Genomic DNA, 15,358 nt, shown 5'->3' with positions numbered 1-15,358 from the left:
ACCAAATTACAGTGTGAACTTTGACAAAGTATCTGCTTTCATAAGTGACAATGCGACTTACATGGTGACATTTTTAAAATCGGTTCTCCAAGGTCTAATGCCAAATGCTGTCCATATTACATGTAATGCACGTATAATTTCTCTTGTCAGTGAGCTGTGGGGATGTTACTTTGGTAAAGTTGATAACTGGTCAGCTACATTAAAAGATCTTTTGACACTGCCCTAGCCGCAAACTTCGATACAGGCAGCACATTGCAAACACGACTGATATTGGGGAAGAAAAAATTGCACTCCCCCCAGAGCCAGAATTACTCTTTGGAATTCCCGGTTTTGGCCTGTACAATACCGTGCAGCTCACCTGAAGTACTACTCCGAGTTCGTCTCAGAAGAGAGGACGCTGACACCAATAATGCCAGTTTTAACAGAACTGTCAACCCTTCTAAATGATGCTCAGCTGAATGAGGAAGTTCAGTTTGTTGCCAAAAATGCCACAGGACTCATGGACTTAATCGCTTGGTTTGAATCTCGACGTGTCAGAACCCACCAAGCGTACAACAAAGTAATGGACGTACTGTTCTGGGCTGGAGCACAGTCAAACAAAATCCACTCTGACAATGCTGAGTTAAATGCCAGTGCTCAGCAGGTGTGTTCTTGCCTGGCAAAGAAGCTCAGACAATATTACTGCTATGGGGAAGAGTCAAGCGATGGAGCAAAAACGGCTCAAAACTTTCAACAACCTGCAGCAAGGTTCCTAAAAGCAGTGCATATTTTTGACCTCGCACAAATGCACCTGTTGATGGTGGATTTCAGCTCGCTTAATGCAGCTCCTGGCTTTCGTAAGAATTGTAGGCTGGACATGCCTCCTTACAAAAATATTGCGAAAGAAGCGGACTGTAATTTGCCTGTGCTACAGTCCTGGAACTCGGCGGAAGGCAGAATCCCCCATCTTGCAAGGCTAGCTAGGCGCTGTCTGACCGTTCCAACCAACTCCGTAGATGCAAAGAGAGCAGTGTCTCAACACGGACAGGTGTGTTCACCACAGAGACAGGGAATGAAGTTGCTGGATGCTCCAGGCTGACATTCAATTAATGACATTTGAAACCAGAACTTTTTTTTTTAACTTAAGGCAATGGTTCACAAGTTTGAGGCTACCAATTGAGATCACTTCCCTACAAAACTCTCAGATGCCCATATCTACCAATCAGGGAGTTGAGACTTGGTGGTGTTTGCTGCTGTAAAGCGTCAATCAATACATCCTGTCAAGTTCACATGACCTTTCTTTATCTTATTGAAACAAGCTAATAATTGCATCGGTGGGGTGGAGGGCACTCTGTACCTCTCCCCCTGCAGCTGTGGACGATGGGAGCAAGAAGTGAGTTGCGGGGTAGGGTGCGGAGCTTTCTGCAGAGGTACCCAAGAGCAGCCGTGCAGAGGAAGAGAAAGTCTTGTCCCTCCCAAGCGAGCCAGGACTAGCAGCTATGAGCCCTGGCTGGGGTGCTCCCAGCAGCATGGGGGAGATCAGACCCATGTCCACCTCTGGGAACCTGCTGCGGCTGCAGGAAGCTCTGTGGTTGCTGCCTTCAGAGTCCAGCTCTGAAGGCAGCACAGAAGTGAGGGTGGCAATCCCATGACCTCCCCCCCAGCCCCAATAGCTTTGTGGCCCCCCATCCCCTTTTGGGTCAAGACCCCCACAGTTACAACACCATGACATTTCAGATTTAAACAGCTGAAAATGTGAAATGTACCAATTTTCAAATCCTATGGCCATGAAATTGACCATAATGTACCATGAATTTGGTAGGGCCCTACCCATGACCGTTTATTTTATCATCTTTCCTGTGTATCTCTAGGTGTGGGTATGGTCTAAGGCCAAGTTCATCAACAGGAAATTCCTAATGGAGGAGGTTTACCAGCATTTTTTAGATGGAGAGGATGTGTATGTGGGCCAAGACAGTGACCCATTTTGGGATCCTGTTGAGGTCATTCATTTAGGATCTGCTCACATTTGGCTTCAGTCACTTGCTTACTGCATGAAGCTGGAAGAACAAACGGAAGTTCTGAACTCTGAAGGAATGGAAGAAGCTATTCTACTTATAAATATAGTTCCATGTTCCAGTGATGGAAGGTAAAGGTTTGCCTTTTCCTTATTTGAACTAGCTCCTATCTAAGATCACTTTTAAAAAAAAATCCAATTCAGGAATTTCACAGGGTGATATGTCTGGTAGGAGATGGAGGCTAAAAACATGGGGGAAAATATAAAGACCATGTGAAATTCAAACAGGTTTACACAGGTATAAACAGGAGCAGGATTTGACCCAAAGACATTAGCACATGGGGAAAATATGCCATGTGACAGTACTGTTGATGTCCAGGTCTGTCCTGATCTCCCTGGGATTGGGCGCTACGATGACAGCTGCTCAGCCCCTGGGAAGGTGAAGTCCCTTGAGTTGTTACCAGGGTCCTACCCTAGCTAAGTGAAAGAACCACACTGATGAACTCTAGAGGGAGCTGCTACCAGACTTCTTTGCCAGATGGAGATGGGTTGTGCAAGGAAGGGCCTTAGTGGGAGATTTTAAAATTGTAAATAAGTGAAGTCTTGTTGGACCTTCTGGGAAAGAGGAACAAAGAAAGTGCATAATGAATAACTACCCATTATCTTCTGTCATACTTTACCTGCTACTGAAAAACTATTACAAAGCACCCTACATACATGAGGTAGTATGCCACTGAGCTCAGCTGTCTCGGAAACGTTTAGGTGGGGAAGCTTTGGAGGCAAGAGTACTGTGTGGGAGAAGGCAGTGGTGAGACTCCAGATAAAACAGGTTTGAGGGGATACAGAGACAATAAACACAAACATTTTTGCACAGGTGATTTTCAAGCTGTGGTTTGTGTGGCTCTGCCCTGTGGGAAGCAGAGCTGGTTTTACCACAGAGGTGAAGCTTTAGTCAGTTTTCAAGCAGTGGCACTTCTGGATAGTTGTAGGTCAAGGACAGTAAGGGTTTCCAAAAAATCATGTGACCAACTACATTTAGAGCCCCGCCCCATGAACGGCAGCTTTGTCTGATGTTTGAAGGTTATTTGTAAGCAGATTTTCCATCACCATAATTGAAGGTTAACAAACGCACGGAAGGCCAGACCAAACCACAAATTGACCTGGAATGCTTAGAGTAGTGGGAGTGGCAGGTGATGATCCTCTCTAGACTGGGGAAGAAGGAGTGTATAAAAAAAAAAGTGTTGGTAACATGTTTTAATTAACAGTATTTTAAACACCACTTAGCCCCGAGTGTAGACCTTGACCAGCTAACACATTTGTAAAGGCATTAAACCCTGTCTACACTAGATATTAAGTGATGTTTATATTCCAGGGCCAGTAAGGGGAAAAGAGTCAGTATCAATGCAGAATCTTCCTTGCAGGGCTTGTCTACTTGGGAAGTTAGTGCACAGCAAGCTAAGGTGTGAATTTACACATCACTAATTACTCTAAACTAACTCCCCATGTGGGCTCTCTTACAAAGTGCCTTTGTGTGCTTTACTTTACTACATGTCAGCGTGTACTAAGATAACTTGTGTCTGCTTTCATGGTTCAGCCTCACATTGTACCACACCCGAAAGCTCTATAGCTTGATAAGGTTGGTTAAACAAATATCTTTGTTTAGTTGTAATCCACTGAATTAGGAAACTGGTTTCTTTGTAAAGACAGTGTGGAAAAATATTTTTGGAAGGTGTTTGTGTGCCCCTTTCTCTTCCCTACCTCTATACTTTATGCTTTTTTGGTCTATTCTGTGTCTCTTTCAAAGATTTTATTGCACTTCCCTTCCCCCCACCTCTTTGTTTTCTCCTAATCCCTGTCTCTCTCACTCCTTCGAAGGATACCAGGCCTATCTCCTAATCTTGCCATCTTGGAGAGCCAGTAGCAAAGGAAATGAGCTAGATTTGTAATATACAGTCCCTTCCACATGGTTTCCTTTCCTATCATAGGTGGTTACCAGACTATTTGTGTGTAAACAGCTGTCCTCTCCTCTGTTCCCAGCCTCCTCCTCACTGACCTGATTCATTCACTAATGTCACTGTCATATATTTGCTGTGAAAGCTGAGCCAGATTTGACATGTTATATCCTTATTCCTACATTTTTAGAGCCTTCGGAGAGGATGATATGATCATTGACCCTTTGGAATTGCTGGGAAGAAGAATTGATTTCCAGATTCACATCTTACAGTGCCTTGGAGTCAAATGGCTTAGAGAAGTCACCGAACGGGGCATTCAGATAGGGTGAGGGGTTGCATTAGTTCACTGCTTCCTTCACATTATGTTCAGTTGGAATCATTGGTGAAAGCAAGAGCAGTTTCATAGTTATCCCAACAGAAGTTTCCAAATTGCATGAACTACTATCATCTGTTAGATCTCTAAGCTGCAGGATCTACTTAATGTCACAGGCTCCAAATCACAGCTGTCCTCTTAAAGGACATGTTAATAGGAGCAAGCCCTGCCTTGAACAGGAATATTTGAACTCATTTGCTCCAAACAAAGGTGAATTTCCTCAGTGAATGGGAGCAAAACACCCCTGTGGGTTGGTGGGGGTTGGGAGGACAGAAAACTTTAAGCTCCATAATACAAAATAAAATCTTGTATCATTAAAGCAAATGCATTTTTAGAGGGTGACAGAATGTTCAGTGACAAACTGCTACAGTCAACAAAATAAACCCTGAAAATGAATCAAGTGAAGTAATATTTTCACATAACATGGTTGGTGAGTGCCTGCACAAAGCATTCTATTCAACAAGAGAGAACAGCTGACCTCAAAATGTTGCCATAATTCTTTTGTTCACATATTCTTTGTTCAAATAGCTGACCTTTCCAAATACTGAACTGGGCAGTTATTTACATTTTATGTTAATGTTTCATTCGCCTAGGTACAGAGTTTATGATCTTCTGCACTCTCTATACACAAAGCCTGTCTGGAAAAACATGAATGCTAAGATTGAAGAGACAGTCCACTTCTCAGCCCTAAGTGCATCCCATGAATTTTTAAATTATTTACAAAAAAATGCTTTAATTGTTGACTTGTGGGGGCTTCAAGGTATTTCTTTATAATAATTCTTTTTAATTTGCATAGTTCTTCATGGCTGTGGGTTGTAAATAGAATCAAACCATATTCTAACATAGTTTTCAAATATAAAACTGCCTGATGGCAAGACAGAGCATGCTCACTTATATTACTGTGATGCTTTAATTCAATATTAATCCAGTATTTAAAGACTGATTAGAATTTGCTTGGCGTAACCATCTTAGAATGAGCATGTCAACCTAGCCTAGAAGGATCCAATCATTTACATCATTTGATGCTTAAAGCAGCCTCTATTAAATAGCTGTGTGGCATCTCAAATTTAAGAATCTCATTGCTTTAGAAACATTAATGAAATAAGTTTCACAACATCCCTGTGAGGTAGATAAGCATTATTACCCTCATTTTAAAAGTGAGGGCACTGAAGTACGGAGAGGCTAAGTAACTTGCCCAAGGCCATACACCAACTCATTGTCAGAGATGGGAAACATATTGTGTAGTCCTGGATTAGACATTAGTCCTTACTCTCAGTCCCCTACTCTTCAGGGTGGGAGGAACAGAGTCTGAAGTGTGACTGCATGAATACGACAGCTCGTAAATACCAATATTCACTTTCATGAGAGTTAGTGATTTTTTTCCAGCAAACACTTGCCAGGACGCAGGCATCAACCCGTCAGACTGGTTTGCTGGATAGAAGCAAAAGTAGAAACGTAGTCTGGTACCATTGTTAAGAGCGTCCATGTTCTTACATTATTGTTTAGCATTTGTGTGGACAGGGTGACAGTTCCCTGACTGTTAGGGAACATATTATAGGATAGGTTTTGATCTAGGCCTAGTGTTATAACCTAAGACAGTTACTGTTCCCTAGCATGGGTATAGTTCCCTAACATGGCCAGTAAGTTGTTCAGTCCATCCTAAAAATAGAAGGTGATTGAACGTGGATGCCAATAAGCCACAGAAGCGAGCAGTTCTTGTACGTAGCGCTTTTTGAAGTATGATTGGGCCCTGAATCTCGGAGGTTTGAGTGCTTAGATTGCACTGCTATCTCTGATATAATGGATCAGGTCAGGACATCCTGGAGGTGCTGTGGCATGACTTGTGACTAAGGCTGTGATTTAGCCAAAGACCTCCGTGACTTCAGCCAGCACTGGCTGGGAGCTGCAGGGTCCCCTGCAGAGGCTGGGAGCGGAAAATGGATCCACCGCGGGCAGCAGGGGGCCCTGGGAGCTCCACTCGCAGCTGCCCAGGGCTCCTCATTTTGTCACGGATATTTTTAGTAAAAGTCAGGGGCAGGTCATGGGCTTCCGTGAATTTTTCATTCATGCCCCTTCACAGTCATCTGTGGCTCCAGACTAACGTGGCAGAATCTGATTCCATCTTTTCATGCTCTCCCCTCTCTCCCCCGCAATTTCTGTTTTTCAATGGCGAAAAGGATGACAAAAGGGCAGAGAGAAGAGGATGGGTAACAGGAGAGGGGAATGAAAGTTCATAACATTTTTCCCCCAAAAATCTTTACTGTTCTTGTGACATTTTGGGGACTATTCTGACCGGTAACCTTGGGGGCCTGTGTTTTGTGCAGCTGTGGTGCAGTTCCCTGGCACCAGTAGCCATCCCCCAAGCTTTTCACCAGCCTAGTTACTCTTTGCAGGGTAACCCAAACAGCATTTCCAGTCCCAAGTCTCCCCAAATACATCTTCCTTGTGAAAAAACCACCCCCCTCAGGGACACAAGTTACCCCTGACATAAGCGCTCTGTCAGCGGGAGAACTTCTCCCATTGACAAGCTTCCGCTGCTTGCAGAGGTGGTTTTATTACGCCAACGGGGGAGAGCATCTTCCCCATAGGTGCTGCAGTGGCACAGCCGTATCAGTGTAACTGTGCCGTTGCAGCACTGTACGTGTAGACGGGGCCTAAAAGTCTGTAGGTTTACAGCCCGGTATCCCATGTATTTAGAACTCTAATGTAGCTACTTGTGAAATTGGTGTCTGAAATTTTCAATGTTTAATTGTTGATGTGTGTGTTTAAAAGAATCAAACATGTGATGTGAGATTTGTTATCCAAATGGTATATGTTGGAGGCAAGTTTGAGGAAATGGAGATTACTGGTGTAAGTTCAAGAGACTTGTCAGAGCTTGGAGCGAAGTTATTTTTATTTCTCCCTAAATATTTCAACTGATGTACAACGCAGATACAACAGTGAAGGCATGTGACAACAGTCTTAACTTGGCTCTCTTTCCCACAATGCAGAAGGGTGCGCTGAATTGGACTACTCCCTACAAGACATGGTCACAAGCGAGGGTACCATTATAGTTGATAATCCAAAAACTGTGATTGCAAAGAATATTGGTCTGGTGAGTCCACTTAAATTATTAGTAACATTCTTTGATAAAATCAGTGGATCTGACGAACCTGCAAGCTTTTACTTCCCTGAGGGCTTGTCTACACTTGTACTGCGAGAGCCGGCACTGCTGTACCATTTCAGCATAGACACTACCTGCACTGACAGGTGGTTGGAAAAATCCACATCCTTGAGCAATGTAGTTAAGCTGACCTTTTTTTTTTTTTTAATATAGACCAGGTCTGAGTAGTTATTTACGCAGGTAGTCCTTTGACCTTAATGGGACTACTCTAGTGATTAAAGATTGCAGGATTGGGCCCAGGAAGTATGCAGCATTTCATGAGAGGCAGTGATCCATATGTACAGCACAGAATCACTGTCATAGATAATGCATCTTGTCCACTCATGAGTTTAATCAAACAGCTACAGTACACAGCCTTCTAGCTGCTGACCTGCTTCAGACAATGCTTTGGAAAGCACCACTGTTACATAGTTTTGTTTCAACTAATTTTTAAAATCTGGGATATATTAGTAGACCCATTTAATGACAAATGGCCATGGGGCTGTCGTCCTCAGGGCGGGAGGCTCCAGCAGCGAGTGTCCCACAATGCCCCTCACAGCTAAATCGGTGGAAGCACACCTGGTGAGGATGTGCGCCGTCGACAGAGGGGGCGTAGTGTAGACATGAACCCCGGCAGTAATTGTTTCAGTGGCTGTACATGGACCTAACTAAAGTCAGCTTAATTTTGTAGTGAGGACAAGGTCTCAATTTGTTTATAGTGGGGAAAAAATATTTTTTATTTAACAAAGAACAGAGATCTGAACGAGAGCAAGCACAAATATTGGAAACAAATGATTATATATAAAATAAAATCATAACATGCGTTCTAGAGCCTAAACTTATAAACTTCATTAGACAACAAAATGTCTTATCTCACTCAAAGTTCTTCTCCTAGCCTTTAACAGCAAGTCTGGCTGTGATCCTCCATTCGTAAAATAAGCCAGCTGGCTGTTTGGCCCCTCCATGAAGGATACCACCCTCTAGTGATGCTTCAACACCACCTAATGATGGGAACTCTAGTTGCCTATTTTGATTAGGAGAGGGACATATTTGAGTGATGTTCCACATGTCACTCCTTCTCCAAGTGGTCTCAAAAAGCTAGAAAGGCACACCTAAATGGAGTGCTCTCTGTAAGCCTCGTTGGACACTGAAAGAAAGGACATAGCTCGACTTCAGCTGGAACTCATCCCAATGATTGACAGTTTGGGCAATATGCCAACTTGAGCCAGGCCTGGAGAAGACAAAGACGCAACCTCGCATTCCAGACTACATATGTACTTGCCACAATATGACCTAGCCACTTCAGGCATACACGATACCTAGGGGAAGGGTGAGCCTGGAGGGACAGACCAAGATGATGAATTGTGTGAAATTGCTCACTTGGTAGAAATACCCACCAACTTGTAGAATCTAGTTGGGCCCAATGAACTCAATTTTTTTGCATAGGTACTATAGTTGATTTTGTTTAGGATCAGACCCAAGTGACTGAAGAGATGTAGTGTGAACCAGACATGATTAAGGAATGGATCTCTGGATTTGACCCCGTTTTCCAGGTAGAGAAAGACATGTATTCCTCTCTTCCCGAGAAGTGTCGCTACTACAGCCATGCATTTGGTAAAAACCCAAGGAGCTAAGGAGAGACCAAAGGGGAGCATTGTGTAACGATAATGCTGCCCTGAGACTACAAATTTCAGAAACTTCTGTGGCTCAGAAAAATTGCCACATGAAAATAAGCATCCTGAAGATCAAGAGCAACAAACCAGTCATGATTCAAAGCTGATAGGATAGTAGCTAGGGTCACCATTCGGTATCTCATGTACTTGGTGTACCTGTTGAGACCCCAGAGATCAAGAATAGATCCCACTCCTCTCTTGGATTTGCAAATCAGGAAATACCGTGAGTAGAATCCTGTCCTTATACATGGACTTCCTTGCCACGATCTCTCATTAGCTGCTGTTGTACAAGAGAGTTAGGGGCCAGATGAGATTAGAAGCACTCTTTGCGGGTTTTAACAGTGCTTCATTTATAAGGAGGACTGCAGAATGTCCTCCAGCTTGTGGGTATGTTCCTGCACAAACTCGTGTTGAAGCCATTCACTTCAGGAGATCCTGATGCAACTTAAAATCCTCAGCCCCTGAAAAGGAAGAGTCCAGTACCGCGGTTTCATTCGGTGCCCGGGAGATGAAATAAGCGGAGCCATTGGAACCTCTCAGTCGAGGTCCCTGGACACGTGGCTCAGGCTGAACCTGTTCTGAGGAATCTGCCTCCATCCGAGTCTGCAAGGAGGGGATACCACAGGCTGGTTGGATGACCTTGCCATGGAGTGTGTTGAGGATTGCGAATTTTCAGATCAAGGAATGTCCCCCAGGTTCCAAGGACATTGGTGACAGGAATATGGCATTGATGGGAATATGGCGGAAGCAGTGCCACTGTCAGTACTGATTGTGATCCATAGGAGGTCTTGACAATCTACAATACTGGTGTCTCAAAGCCAAGGTCGAGGGGGGGAATGTCCCCGAGCTCAATCCTGACCAACACTCAAGTCATCCAAAGGCAATGGGGGAGCCACTGCAGGAGGAGCAAGCAAACATCCAGCCTTGTCCGATGCCCAGTACATCAGCTGCATCAGTACCAAGGCAGATACAGAAGTCGATGCTTTGAGGACTGACATGGGATCACACTCCCACTCGGTACAGTACCAAAACAGAAGACAACAGCGAAGGCTGGGTTGTTACCTATCTTGTAGACATGGTCTACCCTGCAGTCCTCATTGATACTGAAGATAGTAATTGTGCCAAAGGGCCCCTTTGTACCATAAGGAGGTCAACCTTGGCTGCCCACTCTGAGCCTTAGACAATACAGATTATGGTGCAGACAGTTGAGACAAGTCTGCAATCAATCCTGGCAGCACTGAGGAACACACACAAGTCATCCCATCAGCTGAATGCTCCTGAATAACTGGGGAGTCAGGAACAGAGAGGCAAGGCAAGTCTGATACTGCCTACTATGGCAATGGAGTGGGAAGAGCTGGGGCTGCTGTAATCAGTACTGGACTCAACGGGCATCCCATGGACGGTACTGGAGTTTATGGTACAGCTTCCAATTGATGCCACCTCAGTACCTGAGAGTAGGTAAATGCTCCGGCTCCATCCTGTGTACCAGAAGAATCACAGTATCAGTCTGCACTCTTGGAAGAGGAGGCAGAATCTTCCTGAGCTCTGGAGTGGTTGCAGTCCATTTTGTGGGGCTTTTTCCTTGGAGGACCAGAGGAAGGAGAATGATCTCTCTCCCTCCTGGGGAAGACATCAGAGTCTGGCCAAGGAACATCCGCTCACTCTGGTTCTGAGGGGCTAGACAGTCCTGGAGATCCCCAGCATTGTAGGGGTCTCATGGCCTGCTCCATAAGGTGCTGCTTGAAGTGCAAGTCCCTTACCACCTGTGTTCTTTTCTTGATTGATGTGCAGATAGATCACCTTTCTTTAATGTGCACTTCTCCCAAGCACCACAGGCACCATGTGGAGGGTCATATTGGGAATGGACAATGTTAAAACTTTGGAGAGGGTATTGCACCAGGATAACAATCTATCCTAACTAATTACTAGAACTAAACCTAAGGTAGTACTAAGCTAAGTAACTTTCAGCTATGTACAACAAAATCTGAGATAGAAAAGCATGGGGTAAATACCACACACGGCTCCGATTCCAGCTGCAGGTGATTAGAAAGAACAGAGGGAAGGAGATTGGGGTGGCATTGCCCTTAAATAGCCTACGAAGGGGTAAGGGCCACAAAGCACGAGTGCCACTCCTACAGGTACTGCTAGGCAGAGTTCTCCTGCTTCAGTGTGCTGGGCTTGTGCACGTCATCTCCGATGTGCTGAGTGGATTACACGTCTGCAACAGTGTAGTGAACCCCTTGTCCTCTTCTCCAGTTTGCATTTTTTAAGTGTTCCTGGATCTTATTAAATACATTGCAGGGTCTTTCAACATATTGTTGGAGGTGGTACAAGATAAATCACAAACTGCTGGGCATTTTGCACCTTGCCATGCCCGTAAATCAAGGGCTGTTGGAGCCTGCAAAAGACCTGTGGCAGACTCCAGCATAGACTGCAGCTATATCCAAGATGCAGACAGGCCAAGTCTCTGCCAAGGGCTTGGAATACATTTATTCTCACCCAGTACCAGAATCTCATGTAGCAGCTGCCCAGGAGAAATCCAAACCACAAGGGCCTCCCAAAATCAACACATAGGGAGAAAGACCCCAAAAAGTTGGATGTACATCAACATAAAGTTTTAGTCAGCCAGCCTCCAGATGCAAGTAGCTAATTACCAAACCTTTCTCACAAAACGTATTTACACTGGGACATGCTGTCTCAAATTATGGACAGGCTTACTCCTGAACATAGGAATGAGTTAAAATCTATATTGAATGAGGGGCAGCTGATAACTCATACTTCCCTACAAACAGCACTTGACACGTCAGATACGGTGGTACGCACCATGGCTACATCTGTGGCAGTGACAAGATCGTCCTGGTTCCAGGTATCAAGAATGCCCAGGGAGGTCCACATCACCCTTGAGAACCTTCCCTTTGAAGGCAATTAACTTTTTGATTCAAAGACTGCTGAGGCACTCCATTCATGAAAGGTCTCCAGGGCTACTCTGCAGTCCCATGACCTGTACATTCCAGAAGGAAACAAGCAGGACCTCAGAATTCCTATAGGCAGCATAGCACTCCCTCTAGCCACTACTATTAGCAACCTCAGAGGACATTGGAGCAGCTGGGAATCTGGTCTCTCTCTTCTTTACACTCTGGCAACACTTGCGTAGCCTGTTATGCTAATAAAAATCTCATTGAAATGAACTGGTTGCAAAATAAAGTTATTTTAGCTAGTCATATATGATAATTTCTGCTGGAGAAATTAACAGTTTGAGTTACAGTTTAAAGAAAATGAATGACCACTTGAATAATAAATACCTAACTCTTACAGAGCACTTCTCATCAGCTTTCAAAAGAGGTCAGCATCATTATCCATAGAGTGTTAATAAATGAAAGGCAAGTGAGCGTCCCTGTAGACCGAGTAACAGAACTGTAAATCATACAGGTGCTTTGCTGTACACAGACCTGTGTTCTTTATTTTCTGCTTTCAATTAATTTGAATTTATTTAGGATGGCACATAGCAAATGCTCTTATTGGAAAACTGTCTTATTTCTCTTGCTTCCCCTTGATCATTTAATGCAGGACCTGCAGGACTTGATTTTCTAAAAAAGTAAATTGATGTCACATAGTCCCTAATTAGTTAAAAAACAAACCATTGAAGTTCCTACTTAAATGCTTCTCTTTCTACCTTTCATACTGTAGTCACTCTTAGATAGCCAGTCTTTCTGTACACACTTGCACAGTCTTTGTGTTGTAAGATCTGGTATAATTTCTCTTGGTCAAATGACACTGATTATTTTTAAAAATCCGACATTAAAACAGTGAACAGCTGAATCAAACAGTGGTGGAGATTAGGATTTTGTATGGGCAGATGTGGTGCAACTGTAAAATGTGTACACGGGCCTTTGATATCATAGTGGTGGCATATTAATATTGATTCTTTGATTGATAGGTGGATTGAAGTATAAATTGCTCCTCAAACTTAGTTTGCACAATAGCGTGAACAGTGTGTGGTACATAACTGCTTCCATGCAGGGTAGGTCATGATTCCAATAAAACCTTACATCCATCTGCAGAAGGTCTTGAGAGCTAAAAATCCTTACTGGTATTGATACTCGAATGTTTTCTTTAATAGGGCACAGCTAACCAGATATCTGAACTTTACCTGAAGCTGCTGAAGTTGGAAGAGGAGACTGAGCTTCTCAGAGATATTAACAGAGCTTTAAGGGAAGAAAATGCATCTCTTAAGGATAAAGTGAAGAAATGGGAGACAGGACACCATGAAAGTCAGTGCAAAACACAAACCATGCCACAAAATTGCATTTTTCTGTTATGGTTAAGGTGTACTGTGGTGAGAGCCTCCTGGAACAGTTGGTGCTGAGAGTTTGTGCCACTGAATTTTTTTCTCCAACGAGAGAATATGGATGAAATTTCATCACTTTCAGCTAATGACCATATAAAAATGCAGAACAAAATATTTTGTGTCTGTCAGTCTAGGTTTTATTAGTAACTAATAAAATCCCTCCTGTTTTGCATTCTAGGTAAGAAATTAAAGTCTCCTAATAAAAGGGCAATTAAGATGACCAAACAGCCTCTCTCATCAAAGGAAGCTGACCAGATGTGCAACCATCGGACCAGCTATGATGCTGAATTTGCTAAAGCTCTTAAAGTCTTCTACCAAAACATGAACTTAGTGAGAGGGCAATTCCTGAAGCTGAAGCACAGCAAGCCCCCTGTATGTATGATTTTTATGCAGTTGACAGGGACTCTTTTATGACTTGAGTCATTGTGTATACCAAGCTTTGATTACCTAAGAATGAAGATACAACTCATCTTGTCCTTTGCTGTGGCTGCTATTTTCCTTCCTGTATTTGTACTGGAACCAACCTCCTCTCCCCCATGTGCTTTGCGTGGCTGTATTATCAATATCAAGGTCCACAAAGTGTAGCTATCTTATAACATGCTAGGTATTCTAACAGTGTAAAGACGCACACTGCTGATGCTTCAAATGCAAGGAGCGAAGTGCTTACTTGGCTAATGGAAAATGAGTGTTTTATCCCAGCCAGCAAGGAGGAAGGATGTCAATACCTTAGGCTCACAAGTCTTATTCTTGAGAAAAGAAGACTGGGGGGACCTGATAAGTCTTCAAATATGTTAAGGGCTGTTATAAGGAGAACTGTGATCAATTGTTCTCCATATCCACTAAGGTAGGACAAAAAGCAATGTGCTTAATCTGCAGCCAGGGAGATTTAGGTTAATATTAGGAAAAACTTTTAACTATGGGGGTAATTAAGCTCTGGAATAGGCTTCCACAGGAATCCCCATCATTGGAGGTTTTTAAGAAGAGGTTTGACAAACACCTGTCAGGGATGGTTGAGGTTTATTTGGTCCTGCCTCAGCACAAGAGGCTGACCTCTCAAGGTCCCTTCCAAACCTACATTTCTATGATGATGATCATAAGAAAGGACATGCACCAGTTTCTAGTTCTAGCCCCTAGAAAGATGCCTCTGCAGAAAAATCTCCATGGTGTAGTTTTCCTGGCTTGTTTCACTAAAGCCTCATCCCCCGTGAGTAACCTGATTGTGTAAGAAAAATATTTCTACATGAAAAACTCCAAAATGGGTCAGTCCCCTATTAAAAGTTAGTCTCTTTGATTGTGTGGCATAACACTGCTGTTAGACTATAGCTGATAGCCTGGAGCGCCCTTGAAAACTGGCAATTGGAAGGATCACCCCTTTTTTGCATCTCCTGTTTCTGTCAATGGCAGCTGCTACCAACAGTGATTGCCTGATGCTTCTAGGCTTCCCTGACCACCTCCTCCTCCTCCTCTCCCTTACCAAGGCCACAACAACTGCTGTTACTGCTCACTTGCCTAAGCTCCTCCACTCAAGGGCCCACAACTCCCAGCTCCTTGCCAGCCACAGGTTTGTAGCTGTCTTACTCTGCCTACAGTAAGGCTTGGATGCAGAGTGCATTCCCTCGGGCTGCTCAGTTAACCTTGTGTGGTTGCTCCTTCTCAGTTCTTCATAACTAGTTATGTGTACATCACATCTTGCCTACACCTTCTATAGCAACTATAAGAGTCTCTGCAAGTAAATAGGGGAGGGGAATACAATATCTGTGTTATCACAAGGTTGAAGACAGAGATAGGTAGATTGCTACTTGCTCTGGCTCGGTCAGCACTGTGTACCTTACAGCAGCTTAATCAAGATTCTGGGCTATTCCAGGTGTGAGTAAGCA

General features: G+C 43.8%; 1 protein-coding gene across 1 annotated transcript in view; it reads left to right on the top strand.

Moving 5' to 3' along the window:
- The window catches only part of LOC141984535 (kinesin-like protein KIF28), a 60,784-nt gene that overhangs the window by 43,758 nt on the left and 1,668 nt on the right, over nt 1-15,358 (top strand). The window contains exons 17-22 of the mRNA XM_074947613.1: nt 1,851-2,125; nt 4,136-4,270; nt 4,912-5,078; nt 7,309-7,412; nt 13,254-13,404; nt 13,660-13,853. Coding sequence (XP_074803714.1) covers nt 1,851-2,125; nt 4,136-4,270; nt 4,912-5,078; nt 7,309-7,412; nt 13,254-13,404; nt 13,660-13,853 — 1,026 coding nt within the window. The remainder of the gene's footprint in view (nt 1-1,850; nt 2,126-4,135; nt 4,271-4,911; nt 5,079-7,308; nt 7,413-13,253; nt 13,405-13,659; nt 13,854-15,358) is intronic.

This window comes from Natator depressus, chromosome 3 (genome assembly GCF_965152275.1).
Source record: "Natator depressus isolate rNatDep1 chromosome 3, rNatDep2.hap1, whole genome shotgun sequence".
Lineage (NCBI taxonomy): Eukaryota > Metazoa > Chordata > Testudines > Cheloniidae > Natator > Natator depressus.
The sequence above is the reverse complement of the archived record's forward strand: the minus strand, read 5'-3'. Positions and strand labels throughout refer to the sequence as shown.